This window comes from Trichosurus vulpecula, chromosome 3 (assembly GCF_011100635.1).
Source record: "Trichosurus vulpecula isolate mTriVul1 chromosome 3, mTriVul1.pri, whole genome shotgun sequence".
Classification (NCBI taxonomy): domain Eukaryota; kingdom Metazoa; phylum Chordata; class Mammalia; order Diprotodontia; family Phalangeridae; genus Trichosurus; species Trichosurus vulpecula.
In genome coordinates this window covers 25169035-25182003 of record NC_050575.1, presented here as the reverse complement: position 1 = coordinate 25182003, position 12969 = coordinate 25169035, and the positions used below count along the sequence as shown (strand labels likewise).

Sequence of the window (12969 nt, the reverse complement as noted above, 5' to 3'; positions counted from 1 at the left end):
GGGTTAAGAAGAGAGTGAGAGGAGAGAAAGTGGAAGCACCTATGAATGGCTCTTAACTTTATGAAGAGTTTAGCTACAAAGGGCAGAAGAAATATAAGATGATAGGGTGATGAAAGGATCAAATGAGGTTTTGTTGGGTTTTTTTTTTAAGAATGGGGGAGACACGGACACATGTGAAGGAAGCAGGGAAGGAGTCAGTAGACAGAGAAAGATTTAAAAACAAGGGATTGAGTGGGACTGTTGTGAGGATCAAATGAGACAACATCTACGAAGTGCTTTACGAACCTTAAAGCATTGCATAAATGCTATTTACTATCATTGCTGTTACTACGGTTACATTTCCTTTCCCCAGGTTTCCAATCTAGATGTCATTCTTGACACATCACTCTCTCTCATCCTTCATCACCAATCTGTTGCCAACTCCTACTAATTCTACCTTTGCTTCATCTCTCACATACACCCCTCTTATGATACTTCCAGCACTGTTGTAAGCACTTATTGCCTCACGCCTGTACTATATATAGCCTGCTCGTTTACCTCCCCTGCTCACTTCCCTCTCCACTCCAGTCTATCCTCCACTCAGCAGCCAAAGTGACCTTTTCTAAAGTGCAGTTTGCCTAACCATGTCATCTTACTCAATAAACTCCAGTGGTTTCCTATTACCTCCAGGAGCAAATACAAAATCTCCTATTTGGCTTTTAAAATCCTTCATAACCTGCCTTCTTTCTACCTTTCCAGTCTTCTTACACCTTTCCTTTCCATGTACTCTACAATCTAATACTATTATCCTCCTTACTGTACCTTGAACAAAACACTTCGTCTGTTGACTTCAGGAATTTCCACTAGCTGGCCTTTAATTCTGGCATTCTCTTCTTCCTCATCTCCTGGCTTTCTTCAAGTCCCAGTTAAAATCCCACCTTCTGTAACACTGTTGAATTAAACTGTTTCAATACTCTAGTAGTATATCTATTTCATCAAAGGAAAAAATCACTTAAGGTCACAGATTTGTTGAGATAATAACTGGATTAAGGTAATACCAAATGCTAATAATACTTACACTTATTTGCTGTTTATAAAAGGAATAGACAATCCTTTCGATTACTGTAACAAAAACACAAGACAGCTGTTCTTAAAATATTACCTGGTAGATATCAGATAAACTGCTGCTCCCTGAGTCACTGGCAATGCTACATCCAGACTGGCTAGAAGGGACGTGGGTCACCTGTGGATGAGGGTTTTCTGTAAGGTGCAACTTGTTAAGGTCTGCTGGAAGCTGAAAAAAGAAAAAAAAAATTCAAGTACATTCCCTTTAAAGTGTTCGTGATGTTAACACTCCTACGTGAAATAAATTTTCCTTTTAGGTATACTGCATGCACCTCATAATTTTAATAAGAAAAAAAATGTCTTTTTTAGAACAGCATGATCCAAAGATGCTTTTACTATGATTACAGAGACAGTTCTAGAATTCTAAGGACACATAGAAATTTTCAGACAAAAATCAATACAACTAACAGAGAAAATCTGTCACTCTCCTCTTTTAGCAAAGATCCTATCTCCATAGGATTTGGAGAAAGAAAGGACCTCAAAAATCTTATGATCTACCCCCTCATTTGATAGAGGAGGAAACTCTGATTAAAAAAGATTCCAATTTCACTTTAGTTATCCCCCTGTTCAACAGGAAACAATAAATTGAAACTATTTGGTTGTCTCACCTGGATAGAGAAAAAAATGCCTGCTTCCATCACAACAAAAATGTTTCTGGACTTCAGCGGAATACTTGTTGTATAATGCTTCTGAGTAAAAGAATTTTTTTTTTCATTTTTATTCAACATAGAAAGAATATTGACTAAGCACATAAGAGCAATGTGTTACATCACAGAAAAATTGATCAATACAAAAGATTAGGTATAAAAAATCCAAAAGAAATCATGCATAATAGTATAGTGTTCAATGAAATACATTTCTAATTGCCAAGGTAAGGAAAGGCCCTTTAGCTGACAAAAACTGCTAGAAAAATAGAAAGCACCCTTATAGAAATTAGATACAAAATAACTTCTCACACTAAATACCAAATTAATTTCCAAATGAATATATGACCTAGATATAAAAAGGCAAATCATAGTCAATAAGCATTTATTAAGCAAGACTATGTTTCAGGCATTAGGAAAACAAAGAAGGGCAAAAAATAGTCCCTGTACCCAAGCAGACAGTCTAATGGGTGAGACAGGTAAATTATGTACAATACACACACACACACACACACACACACACACACACACACACACACACACACACTCTAGAGATAATCTCAGAGGAAGGTGCTAAGATTGAAGAGGTCCGGGAAAAGCTTAGAGGCACCAGAAGATGGAAATGAGAAGTGACATCATTCCAGATATGGGGGACATCCAATGAAAATGCCTGAAGTTGGCCAACAGAGTATCTTGTTTGAAGAGGGCAGTATCACTAGGTTATAGAGTATGTCAAGGGGAGTCAGGTATAAAAAGACTGCTCAAAAGAGAGGGGCTGGGTTACAAAAAAACAGAGGATTTTATATTTGATCCTTTAGATAATATGGAATCAGCAGAGTTTACTGAATTGGGGGGTTGGGGAAGAAAAGGGGTGACATGACTAGAACTACACTTTATATTGAGCTTCCTGATTGGTACACGGACTAGGGAGGCCAAGCAGCAGGCTATTGGTCCAGGTGTGAAATGATGAAGGCTCCCACCAAGGTGGTACGCAGTATCAAAAGAGAAAAGGGGATTTATAAAAGAGATGTTGCAAAGGCAGAAACAAGGGCTTGGCAACAGATTGGGTATGGGGGCTGACAGAAAGTGAGGAGTCAGGATGACACCTTGGTTTCAAGTGTAAGTACATAGTGACTTTTTGGTGACAGCGCAAAACTGCATTCCAGAATAGTTGGGTCAGTTCACAACTCCACCATAGTCCATTAGTATATTAGTCCAACCACATCCAGACAACAGAAAAATTAACAAAATGAATAAATGACCTAAACATAAAAGGTCAAATCACAGAAAAATCTGAGGAGCAGAGAAGGAGATATTCTCATTTATGGACAGAAAAAGAGTTCTTGATCAAACAAGACATAGAGAGGCTCATACAAAATAAAATGGGTAATTTCAATTACATAAAACTCTAAAGTTTTGCACAAATAAAATCAATATAGTTAAAAGAGAAACATCTAACTGGGGAAAATCTTTGCAGCACATTTCTCTGATAAAGGTCCGACAGTCAAGATATATAGGAAACTAGTACAAATATTATGAGCCACTCTCCAGAGAAAAATGACCAAAGAATATGACGTTTTCTAAAGAGAAAAAGGCAAGCCATCAGGAACCATGTAGGGAAAAAATGCTCTAAGCTATTAATTTTAAGAGAAATAAGAATTAAAACAGCTCTGAGTTTCCGTCTCACCTCTACTGTATTGGCAAGGGTGACCAAAAAAGGGGACAAATGACAGTTTTTAAAAAAGGATGTGGTTGGACTAATATACTAATGGACTATGGTGGAGTTGTGAACTGATTCAACTACTCTGGAAAGCAATTTTGCGCTATCACCAAAAAGTCACGAAACTGTGAACTGCCCTTCATGATACAGACTAGGCTTACAGCCCAAAGAGATTGGGGGGGGGGGAATAGGAAAAGGACCCATATGTACAAAAATATTCAAAGCAACACTTTTTTGTTTTAGAGAAACTATATCTGTGCCTGGCACACAGCAAACATTTAATAAAAGCTGGCTGACTAACAAAGAATTGGAAAGAAAGTGGGTGCCCACTGACTATTTAATAGTTAAACAAATTATGGCATATGAATAGTACAGAATAATACCACACCTTAAAAAGTGACTACAGAAATAAGTTGAGAGAAACCCAGGAGAACTATATAACATGCATCATGACACATGCATAGCCAAGAAAAACATACAATGACTATAACATTGATTATAAATCTACAGATTGCACAAAGATGGGAGGATAGCCAATATGTTGAAGAGCAGAATGAGAATCCAAAAAGGCCCTGACTACAATAACAGGTCAATTCCAGTTAGATGACATGTAATTGTTAGAATTGTAAAATTTTTTATTTAAGGGAAAAAAATAACGAATAGCATTGTAGCGTGTGCCTAAACTACAATTTGTGTGAATTCTAGGTCTCTAGACCCAGAATTTTAGTAGACTAGAAGTTCAATAAGATTGTAACATGACAGAACAAGGATACCAGTAGAGTAGTACTCTGCCTGTTCACCTATAATCTCTCAATATCACATGTGACCAGTCCATCTTTTCTTCCTATCATACATTATTTCCTTGAAGACATCTTTAACCCCTGTCCTTCTTCAAAGTCCCTCTTTGGTTATATGTTACTGACTGCTTCCACCCACCAAATATCTCCCCTCCGCCTTCTCTGTGATATTCAGCAACTCCTACAGAACGTTGGTATTTTAAAATTGAGCCTTTGCCTCTGGGGGAAGGCACTCTGAACAATGCCAAAGGCAATTCTAGCCTGCTTTCCTCTTCCTGTTCAACTATGGGCCCAAACAGTTACTGATTTGCACTATTTGTCCCAGATACAGACACTGACAGAAAAGCTGTACAGGTATCACATGTCATAATCTGGGAAATAAATATTCCTCATAAATTTCATCTTTCCTATGTAGATGTTCAAGTCAGATTCTTTTGAATCATCTTTTCCAGGAGATCTATAATGTTTTAGACCTAGACAGGAGCAGCAAAATTATCATCCACAAAAAGGAGCTTCTTGAGGATATCACCATCCAAATGGAAATATTCTTCAATTTGGACTCTGTGCTGGATCTCCTCTATCAAAGTATTCAGTACTGGTGAACATACAGACAGATTTTCTTTTATATCCAACCTGGTTTTTATGAATGAAGAATTTCTGCACAGAGTTATTTCTATTGTTACATTTGAATTTCAAGGATACTTGAATTATTTTTAATATATGGATGGGAGACATCTGGTTGGAAAAGAGCCAGGATTTCACTATACTAAGTACACTCTCATCTTCAGTCTTTCTCTTTCCACTGTTACCTGCCCATAAACATGCCCCTAAATCTTTCATCTTTAAAAAAAAAATCCTCACTAGAGTTCCTACTATATCTACCACCTATTATTGTACATTTTTTGTCCTTCTCAACTTTTAAAAAGTCATCTATGCTACATGTTTCCACTTCCTGTCTTCTCACTCTCTTCTAAATTCTCTGCAGTTTGGCTTCTCTGAAACTGCTCTCTCTAAAATTATCAATGATCTGTTAATTATCAAATCTAACGGCCTTTCCTCAATTCTCATTCTTCCTGACCATTCTTCAAGCATCTGATAGCATTTCTCCTTCTGTCCTCTTTTCTCTGGGTTTCTCAGATTCTAGTTTCTCATGATTCTCTTCCTGTCTAACTGATCCTTCTCAGTCTCCTTTGTTGGATCTTTATCCATATTACGGCTATTAATTGCGGATATCACCTAAAGCTGTGCCCTTGCACATTTTCTCTTTTCTCTCTATAATATCTCAAGCACAAAGGAAGGAAACAATTATTCAGGCTGGGTTCTTTACAAATTTTGTCTCATTCTACTTTGCTAAGTGCTTTATAACCATTACCTCCAGACCCAGTAGCCTATCCCACTGTACCACCTAACTGCTTAGCTACATCTCACCAACCCCCATAGGTTCAATTATTATCTCAATGCAGAGGTTTCATACACACTCATTTGTGTGTGTGCATATATGTATATGTAAATGTATGTGTATATATGTCTGGCCCCAGTCTCTCTTGAGCTCCAGTCTCGCAATACTAATTTCCTATCTGATATTTTAAACTGGATATTCCATAGGCCTCTCAAACTCCATATACCCTTAACAGCATTTATTATCTTTCTTCCTAAATCCTTTCTTCTTCCCAACTTCCTTAGAGGGCACTACCTTCCTCCCAGTTAGACCAGTGTGTGCCTGTGTGTCATCCTCAACTCCCCAATGCACTCAACCCACACATCCAATCTATGGCCAAATCTTATGTACCTCCACAATGTCTCTTGTATATGTTTCCTTCTCTTGATTCACACAGCCACTATACTAGTTCAGGCAGGCCCTCACCACTTGTCACCAGGACTAATGCAATGGTCTTTCAATTGATACCCCCTGCTTCACACCTCTTCCAACTCCAATCCATCTTTCATTTAGCTGCCAAAGTGATTTTTCTAAAGTGTAGGTATGAATATGTCTCCCTATTCAATAAATAGCAGCGGCTCCCTCAAGGATCAGATATAAAGTTCTCTATCATTTAAAGTTCTTCATAACAACCTAATCTGTCCAGTACTCATATACATTGCTGTCCAGAAAACAATTTATGGAAAAGTCATACTACTTGTTATTCACACATAATGGTCCATTTTCCCATCTCTATACCTTTTCATTGATGTCCCCAGTACCTGGAATGCTTCCCCCTAACTTTACTTCTTAGCATCTCTGGATTCCTTCAAGCTTCAGTGCCACCTTCTACAAGAAGTCTTTAATCTGGAAGTAAGTTTACCTTCTTTCCATACTCTATCTTGTACTACATATTTATGTACATGGTGTCTCCATTAGAATGTAAGCTCTCTGAGCACAGGAAAAGACTATATTATCACTGTATACCTAGTACCATACAAAGTATATAGTAAGTGCTTAATGAATACTTACAGATTGATTCATAATCAACAAACAAGTGAAAGGGATATATTGTATTCTCTACATCTTTCATTCAAAGATGTGATCCAGTGTTTAATATTACTTACATTAGTCCAATTTTTTCTTCCTGATACTCTCATTAAAGATGTCTTCAATTTATACATGGGCTGTTTTCACATAAAGATTTTAACAGTTGGAAAGCAGGCATATACTTGAGCATTGAGTTGATGTTCTTAGTCATCTTCTGTTCATTATTCATAAAGTCCAAGATTTTTTTCCCCACATCTTTTGAACTTTTTTTCTTTTTTTCCCACATTTTTTTATTGCCTTTTCCTTCAGATACTGGCTTATCAGTCCCTCAATACTGAGTTGTCTCCAATACAGATTTTTGCTATAAAAACTTGGTCTCATTAGGTTCCTTTCCCTGTCTTTGTCCTCTTTAGTGGCATTTCTACATTCCACGTACAAGAATTAAGAACTGAGATGCTAAATTTAGGGACTTTACCATCCTTGATGGTGAAAATAACTTGTTACAATAATTTTTGCCAACCTTACCATTTTTCTTTTGTTTGCTATCCTATTTTCATCCTAAAACGTCCATATAACAATTTTGCTTTGGACCTCTTACCAAGCTTTCTTTAAACTAGTTTTTACCTTCCACTCCTCTCAGCTTCATGAGACAATATTGCTGATAATTATCTATCATGTGTTATATTCTTTATTTATATGCTAACAAATTTATAATCAGACCTGATGTTGTCTTTGGCCACCATTTATCCCCACTTGGCAAGTAAGTCAAGCTTTTGTTGACCTGGATACTTTCCAAGTTCTTTTTATTTTCTCATTGTGGCAATTAATTTATAACAGCTATACTTATGGAAAAATTTATAAAAATCAGTTATCCGTTTCTCATTTTCAGGATCAATTATGTAAATAGCTCTGAAATTAGCTGTCAACTGAATGACCAATGTTTTTTCTCATTATTCTTTCTCCTTGCGTTTCATGTAATCTGATCCTTGCTCTGACAAGTGAGGTCTAAATATACAGAGCTCATTCAAGGATAACTACCACAGCCAATAATGAATCTTTCCTTGTCTGTTAAAATATAAACTATTTCATTTTTTTATGATGTTATTTGATGCTTTCCATGTCTAGCTTTACCACCCTTTTTCCAGAAGAAAGTGTTCATGACATAAAGACATCAGACTTTTGTGTAGTCTAAGCAGCATCTTAGGCCTCTCTCATTCCTTCTTCTTGAACCATTTTTTCCCAACTATCTCTCATGATATTCACCTTTCCCCACTTGTGTACTGAAGTCTCTCTGACTACACTAAAACAATCAGAGTGTATGTTGATTTAACTGGACTGTCTTATCAAATGTGTCATATTTGTAGAATTTCTCTACTTCCTCCATCCTCTGTAACTAAAGCTGAAATTATCTTTGTAGCAGTCTTTCTGGAAATAACTATCTTGAGTACTACATTATAAAATGACCAAATATCCCATGAAAAAATGTTTTCTGTTGCTTTTCGGCACATGATACAATCAACTCTGCCAACTTCTTTGCTTATTCAGATACTACCTCTGAGCCATCCTTCTTTCTTCTGATTTCATTTATAGCCAAGAATATAAAAACTGCTATGATTCAGCTCCTCTAGTAATTAATACATCCACTAACTGGCCATTTAACAGGCTCTCACATTTAGAGTAACATCAGTCAAAATTAAAGGATTCCAAAAAGTCCTACTCCAACGCCTTATTGTGGAGGGGACATGATCATAGGTTATCAAAGGCTATAAGAGAAAGAAAGATCTAGCAACTATTACCAAATTGGAAAAAACTTCCAATATGGCCCCAGCAACAGGACAAGCTCATCCCATCTAGGCTAGCCACTTGGTGATAAATTCTTTGGTCGTGGCAAGCCATTAAAACAAAGAAAAATATAAAATGGCCCTCAGTCCTATATGATATTAGTGGCAGGGTAGCAGAAAAGGAATCAAAATATACTTAAGAATCAAAACTTAACATATAATAATTAAGCTATTTTTATATAAACAAAGGGTATAACAATTGTGTAAATATCTAAAAAATTGAAACATCAAGTTAAATTTTCCCTTTTTTTTCAATCAAAATTATACTTTGTCTCTCATTTTCAATCTTTCACTGAATAACTTCAGACCAATCTTCATGTCTTATCATGAGCAAAAGTCTCAAATCCAAGGGACAGATCTGTCCCTTTAATTTAGTTCAGTAAAATGCTTCTGACTGAATAATGTTCAAAAGGACATTTGTTATCGTTTAATGATGGAAAGTGAGGTCTAATCTTGATAGTTTTTATTCAACAAAAGCATAGCTTTTAGACCAGTCTAGAAAGTGCTTCCATTGTTCCTGACCAAGTTCAAGACATCTACATGGAAAGCTTATCTTTATGCAACGGCACAATAAAGAAGAATTTGTTAAATCATATAACTGTGAGTCTGCTTTCTGACAGTAGGAATCAGAATACACAACATGTATTCCAAATAAATAAATATAAAAACGATGGAAGGTGTGGCAATCACCACCACTGTGTCTAATATCCAGTAACTTGTTCAAGACAGACCCGTATAGACCAAACCACACTAAATAAACCCATTTTAGTCAAGTCCACTGATATAACTTTATGAAGAATGGTAAACAAACTTTTTTTTTAAAAAGGCAATGAGGTTTTTCATAAGGTGCAAGCAGCACATAAACAACTTGTGTTTAGAAACCCAGTGTCAGGTTGCTAAAGGTTCCATACCACTAAATGGATGACATTTAGGAATATTACTGTAGCAATTTTTTCTTCATTACATAAAGATCATATTGCTCAGGATATCTGATTACCAAGAATGGTAATCACTTATACTATACTCCAAAGCAGAGCACAACCGAATTATGATTTCAAAATACATATTCAAAATTTTATCAGAATTAAAAATATTAAACATAAGAGATCTACATGCCAGCTAATTTCATTTCTGTAGAGTTAAACTTGAGATCAGAAATGTGGTAGCTTCATATAAGAAAGATCTTGGAAGTAAGCTAGTAGTGAATCATTTATCCAAATAAAAAGCCTAAAGCCATGAACAAATATTATATGAACTCCAAATTCTGACACTACCTGGTCTCTAGAATATAAACCTTGGTTTCAATGTATTTAAGCTTTACACTTAATTAAATAGGCATTTTCTAAATTTTTGCTTAGCTCAGTCAAAAGTTTAGAGGATTTTTTATTTAATTCTGAATAAGAGGATTGAGGTATTTATGTGAATAAGAAGAGTAAGGTTTTATATTTATTCTTCAAAGTTTAGAAATCATAGAGATGCTATCAGGAATATTAAGGGCTCGTTCACAATTTAAAACCACATATATGTCATGTTTAGTTTCAGGAAACAAAAACTACTATTACTTCTCATCAAACTGAAAGAAAACAATGATGATCACTTACTTTGGAGGCCCAAGGCTGAAGACAATTGGCATAACAGCGAACAAGAAAAGCCATTTCCTGGACTGGAAAGTAAAGTTTCCTTTTTTTAAACCGAAGGCACACGGAAAAGAATACTGGCAAAAATCCTTTCTGTTTTCTCTTCACAAATCATAAACCAGGAACATACAAAGGAAACTTTTTGGGATACCTTTCCACAGTGAATTCCAAAATTACTGGCCCAACTGGATTTCAGTACCTTTGAGCTTTGGACTAAGTCAACTGCCTCAATTCCCATGAAAATGTTCCTTTTAACAAGCACAGAAATGTAAATCAAGATGTTTTTGTGCTTCGGGCTCTAGGCGTTCAGATATCCACATGCTTCCTCTCAGTTACTTAGCACATATCTACACAGTGGTAACCGAACAGTTAATTCTGGATCAGATTAAACAAGTAATGCAACAAACACCAAACCTGAGCCTCCAATACTTTCCAGCATTTGTTCCCAAAAATGTAGCATCACTAACAAGAGAATATCTTCATGTCTGCTTTTCTTCTACTTATTCCATTCTGTAAATCAAACATTACAATGATTCTTCTGCATCTGAAGCAAACCAAAACTCTGTATCCTTAGGATTAAGTTTCTTCTTTTTTTTTTTCCTTACCGACCAAAAGAGGAGGAAAAATCCAACTAATGAAATACTCTAACAGGTTTATTCTGTGTCGCTTCTGAATCTCTGTAATCCAAATTCTTTTCCTTTTCTCTTTCTCATGCACGATTTACAACTCTGCAGTGCTGTTTCCAATCCTAAAGCAACAGCCAGATACTATGGTTAATCTAAGCTTTGCTTTCCAATTAAAACATTTATACAATGCAATACAAATATTACATCTTCTGCCACAGCAAGACTGAGTGCTAGTGCCTTAATTCCTGCTATCTGTGTCTGCTTCCCAGAGGCTCCCTGAGGAGAAGCTCCTATCGATTCTATGCTCCGCAGTAAGATGAAATATCTAATAAGGAGCAAAGAAAGTGGGAGGGGAATGGAGCTAAAAGGATGACATCACCTGTATAGAAAGCCTTCAGAAACTGCATTAGATCAATTGGCTACTGTATCTGCAGATGTAGCACAGAGGGCAACTTTACTGAAACCTCCACCCCAACACACACAGACATACACCCCTCCTTTTCATCAAATTTATCAGCATGTTCATTACTTGCTTCAAAATCTCTCATTTGAGTGTTCTAACTTGCAGGATAAAATATATTGCTTGCAATGCATAACCTTTCTTCTTTTATAATTTTTCTTTGCTTTAATTCATAATGAATTCACAATTGGGTACATTGGGGAATAGTGCTTTCTAATTCTAGTATTCAAATTTAACACACTTCTGTGATCCCAAGGGAAAAGAGAATGAGCTGCAGCAATTCAGTCTTGCTTTCTAAGCATCTGAGGCAGCCCTTGCTCTCCCCCAGCTGTCATGTTTGTCTTTGTAACACTCATTTCCGGAGCTTCTGCTTCATAGCTACTTAGGAAATAAATATTCAGAAGAGAATCATCTTCAACAAGACTTTAATGTATGGAAAACATGAATTTTAAAAGTGAAATCAAGTCATCTACAATGAAAAAAAAATCCAAACATCACCACTGCAGTAACAGCTAGCCAAGTGGGGACAATTTAACTGACAATTAGAAAAAAAAATATCATCTTGCAAAAATTAAAACCACAAAGATTCAGTAGTACAATAATTTAATTGGCATTATGTATAGTTCCTCTAAAGAAATAGCCTTTTGGGTTACCTGAAAAAAACTGAAGAGAAGCTTTGTTCCTAGAAAGAAATTTGGCCATGACACCAAAAAAGAAATGGTGTATCTAATGTCTGAATGTTTCTGTGTTTTGATAAAATGAAAATGTCTTCCCAAAATGTCATATTTTATAGAATTTTCAAAGAACTCCTTAATTCTAAACCACCCCCACACCCCCCTTAATACCTCCCCCTACACTTTACTGGATAATTCCTCTAGTTGTCATCATTACTGCTACGAGTTCCTATCACGTGATGGATATTCACTCTTCCAACCACTTCAATCTCATACAAAAAAATGCACTTATGGAAGCTGAAGTATTTCCTCTCAGTAGCCAAAATAAAATGTATTTTCCAGGGGTAAAATATACATCAACAGAAAGAAATAGCAAACTCTGATGTAGCAAAATCACTGGAGTAATGATAATATGTAAACAACCTAAAATTTACTTTTCTCTTATAGCAGAGGTTTGTTTGGAGGGAAGGGAGCAACTTGAGAGGGGGAGGGGTATAAAGCTAGAACCTTAAGCACCAGTGTTATTAGTTAAAAGAACCACCCCCCAAAAAATCCCTGATGACAGTTATCAGTTACCCAAAGACTGAGTTCTCTAACATCCCTGAACAAAAGGTAAGTTATCTTATAAACAGTAAGGTACTATCAACCTAAATAAGGGTGTCATTACCCAGACTTTAATTAAGCTTAGGAAAACACTAAATATTAAGTCTCCAAAGTAACAATGAAGCAAGCTAGTAAAAATATAATGAGATTTGAATCTGAGATCCTATAATTCTGAATAATTACTTTTTTAAAATGCTGAAATGTGGCCATGAAAAGACAAAACTGTCATTAAGACTAGTTAAATCTCACAAGATGAGCAAAGAAACACAATTTAGCTTCTAATTATTATATGTTCAGTTTGAGTTTCAAGCAAATAATAAACTATAAATGATTTCAAGTGTACTGAAAAGAAAATCCATTAAAACTACCTTAACTATTATTTCCCAGAATTAAAGA

At 35.8% G+C, this 12969-nt stretch overlaps 1 protein-coding gene across 9 annotated transcripts in view; it reads right to left on the bottom strand.

Annotated features, from left to right (window-relative positions):
- RAPGEF6 (Rap guanine nucleotide exchange factor 6) overlaps positions 1-12969 on the bottom strand; it is a 236387-nt gene that overhangs the window by 132868 nt on the left and 90550 nt on the right. For all 9 annotated transcript variants that reach the window (XM_036748835.1, XM_036748842.1, XM_036748840.1 and 6 more), the window contains exon 7: positions 1142-1273. In XM_036748835.1, the coding sequence (XP_036604730.1) occupies positions 1142-1273 (132 nt within the window). The remainder of the gene's footprint in view (positions 1-1141; positions 1274-12969) is intronic.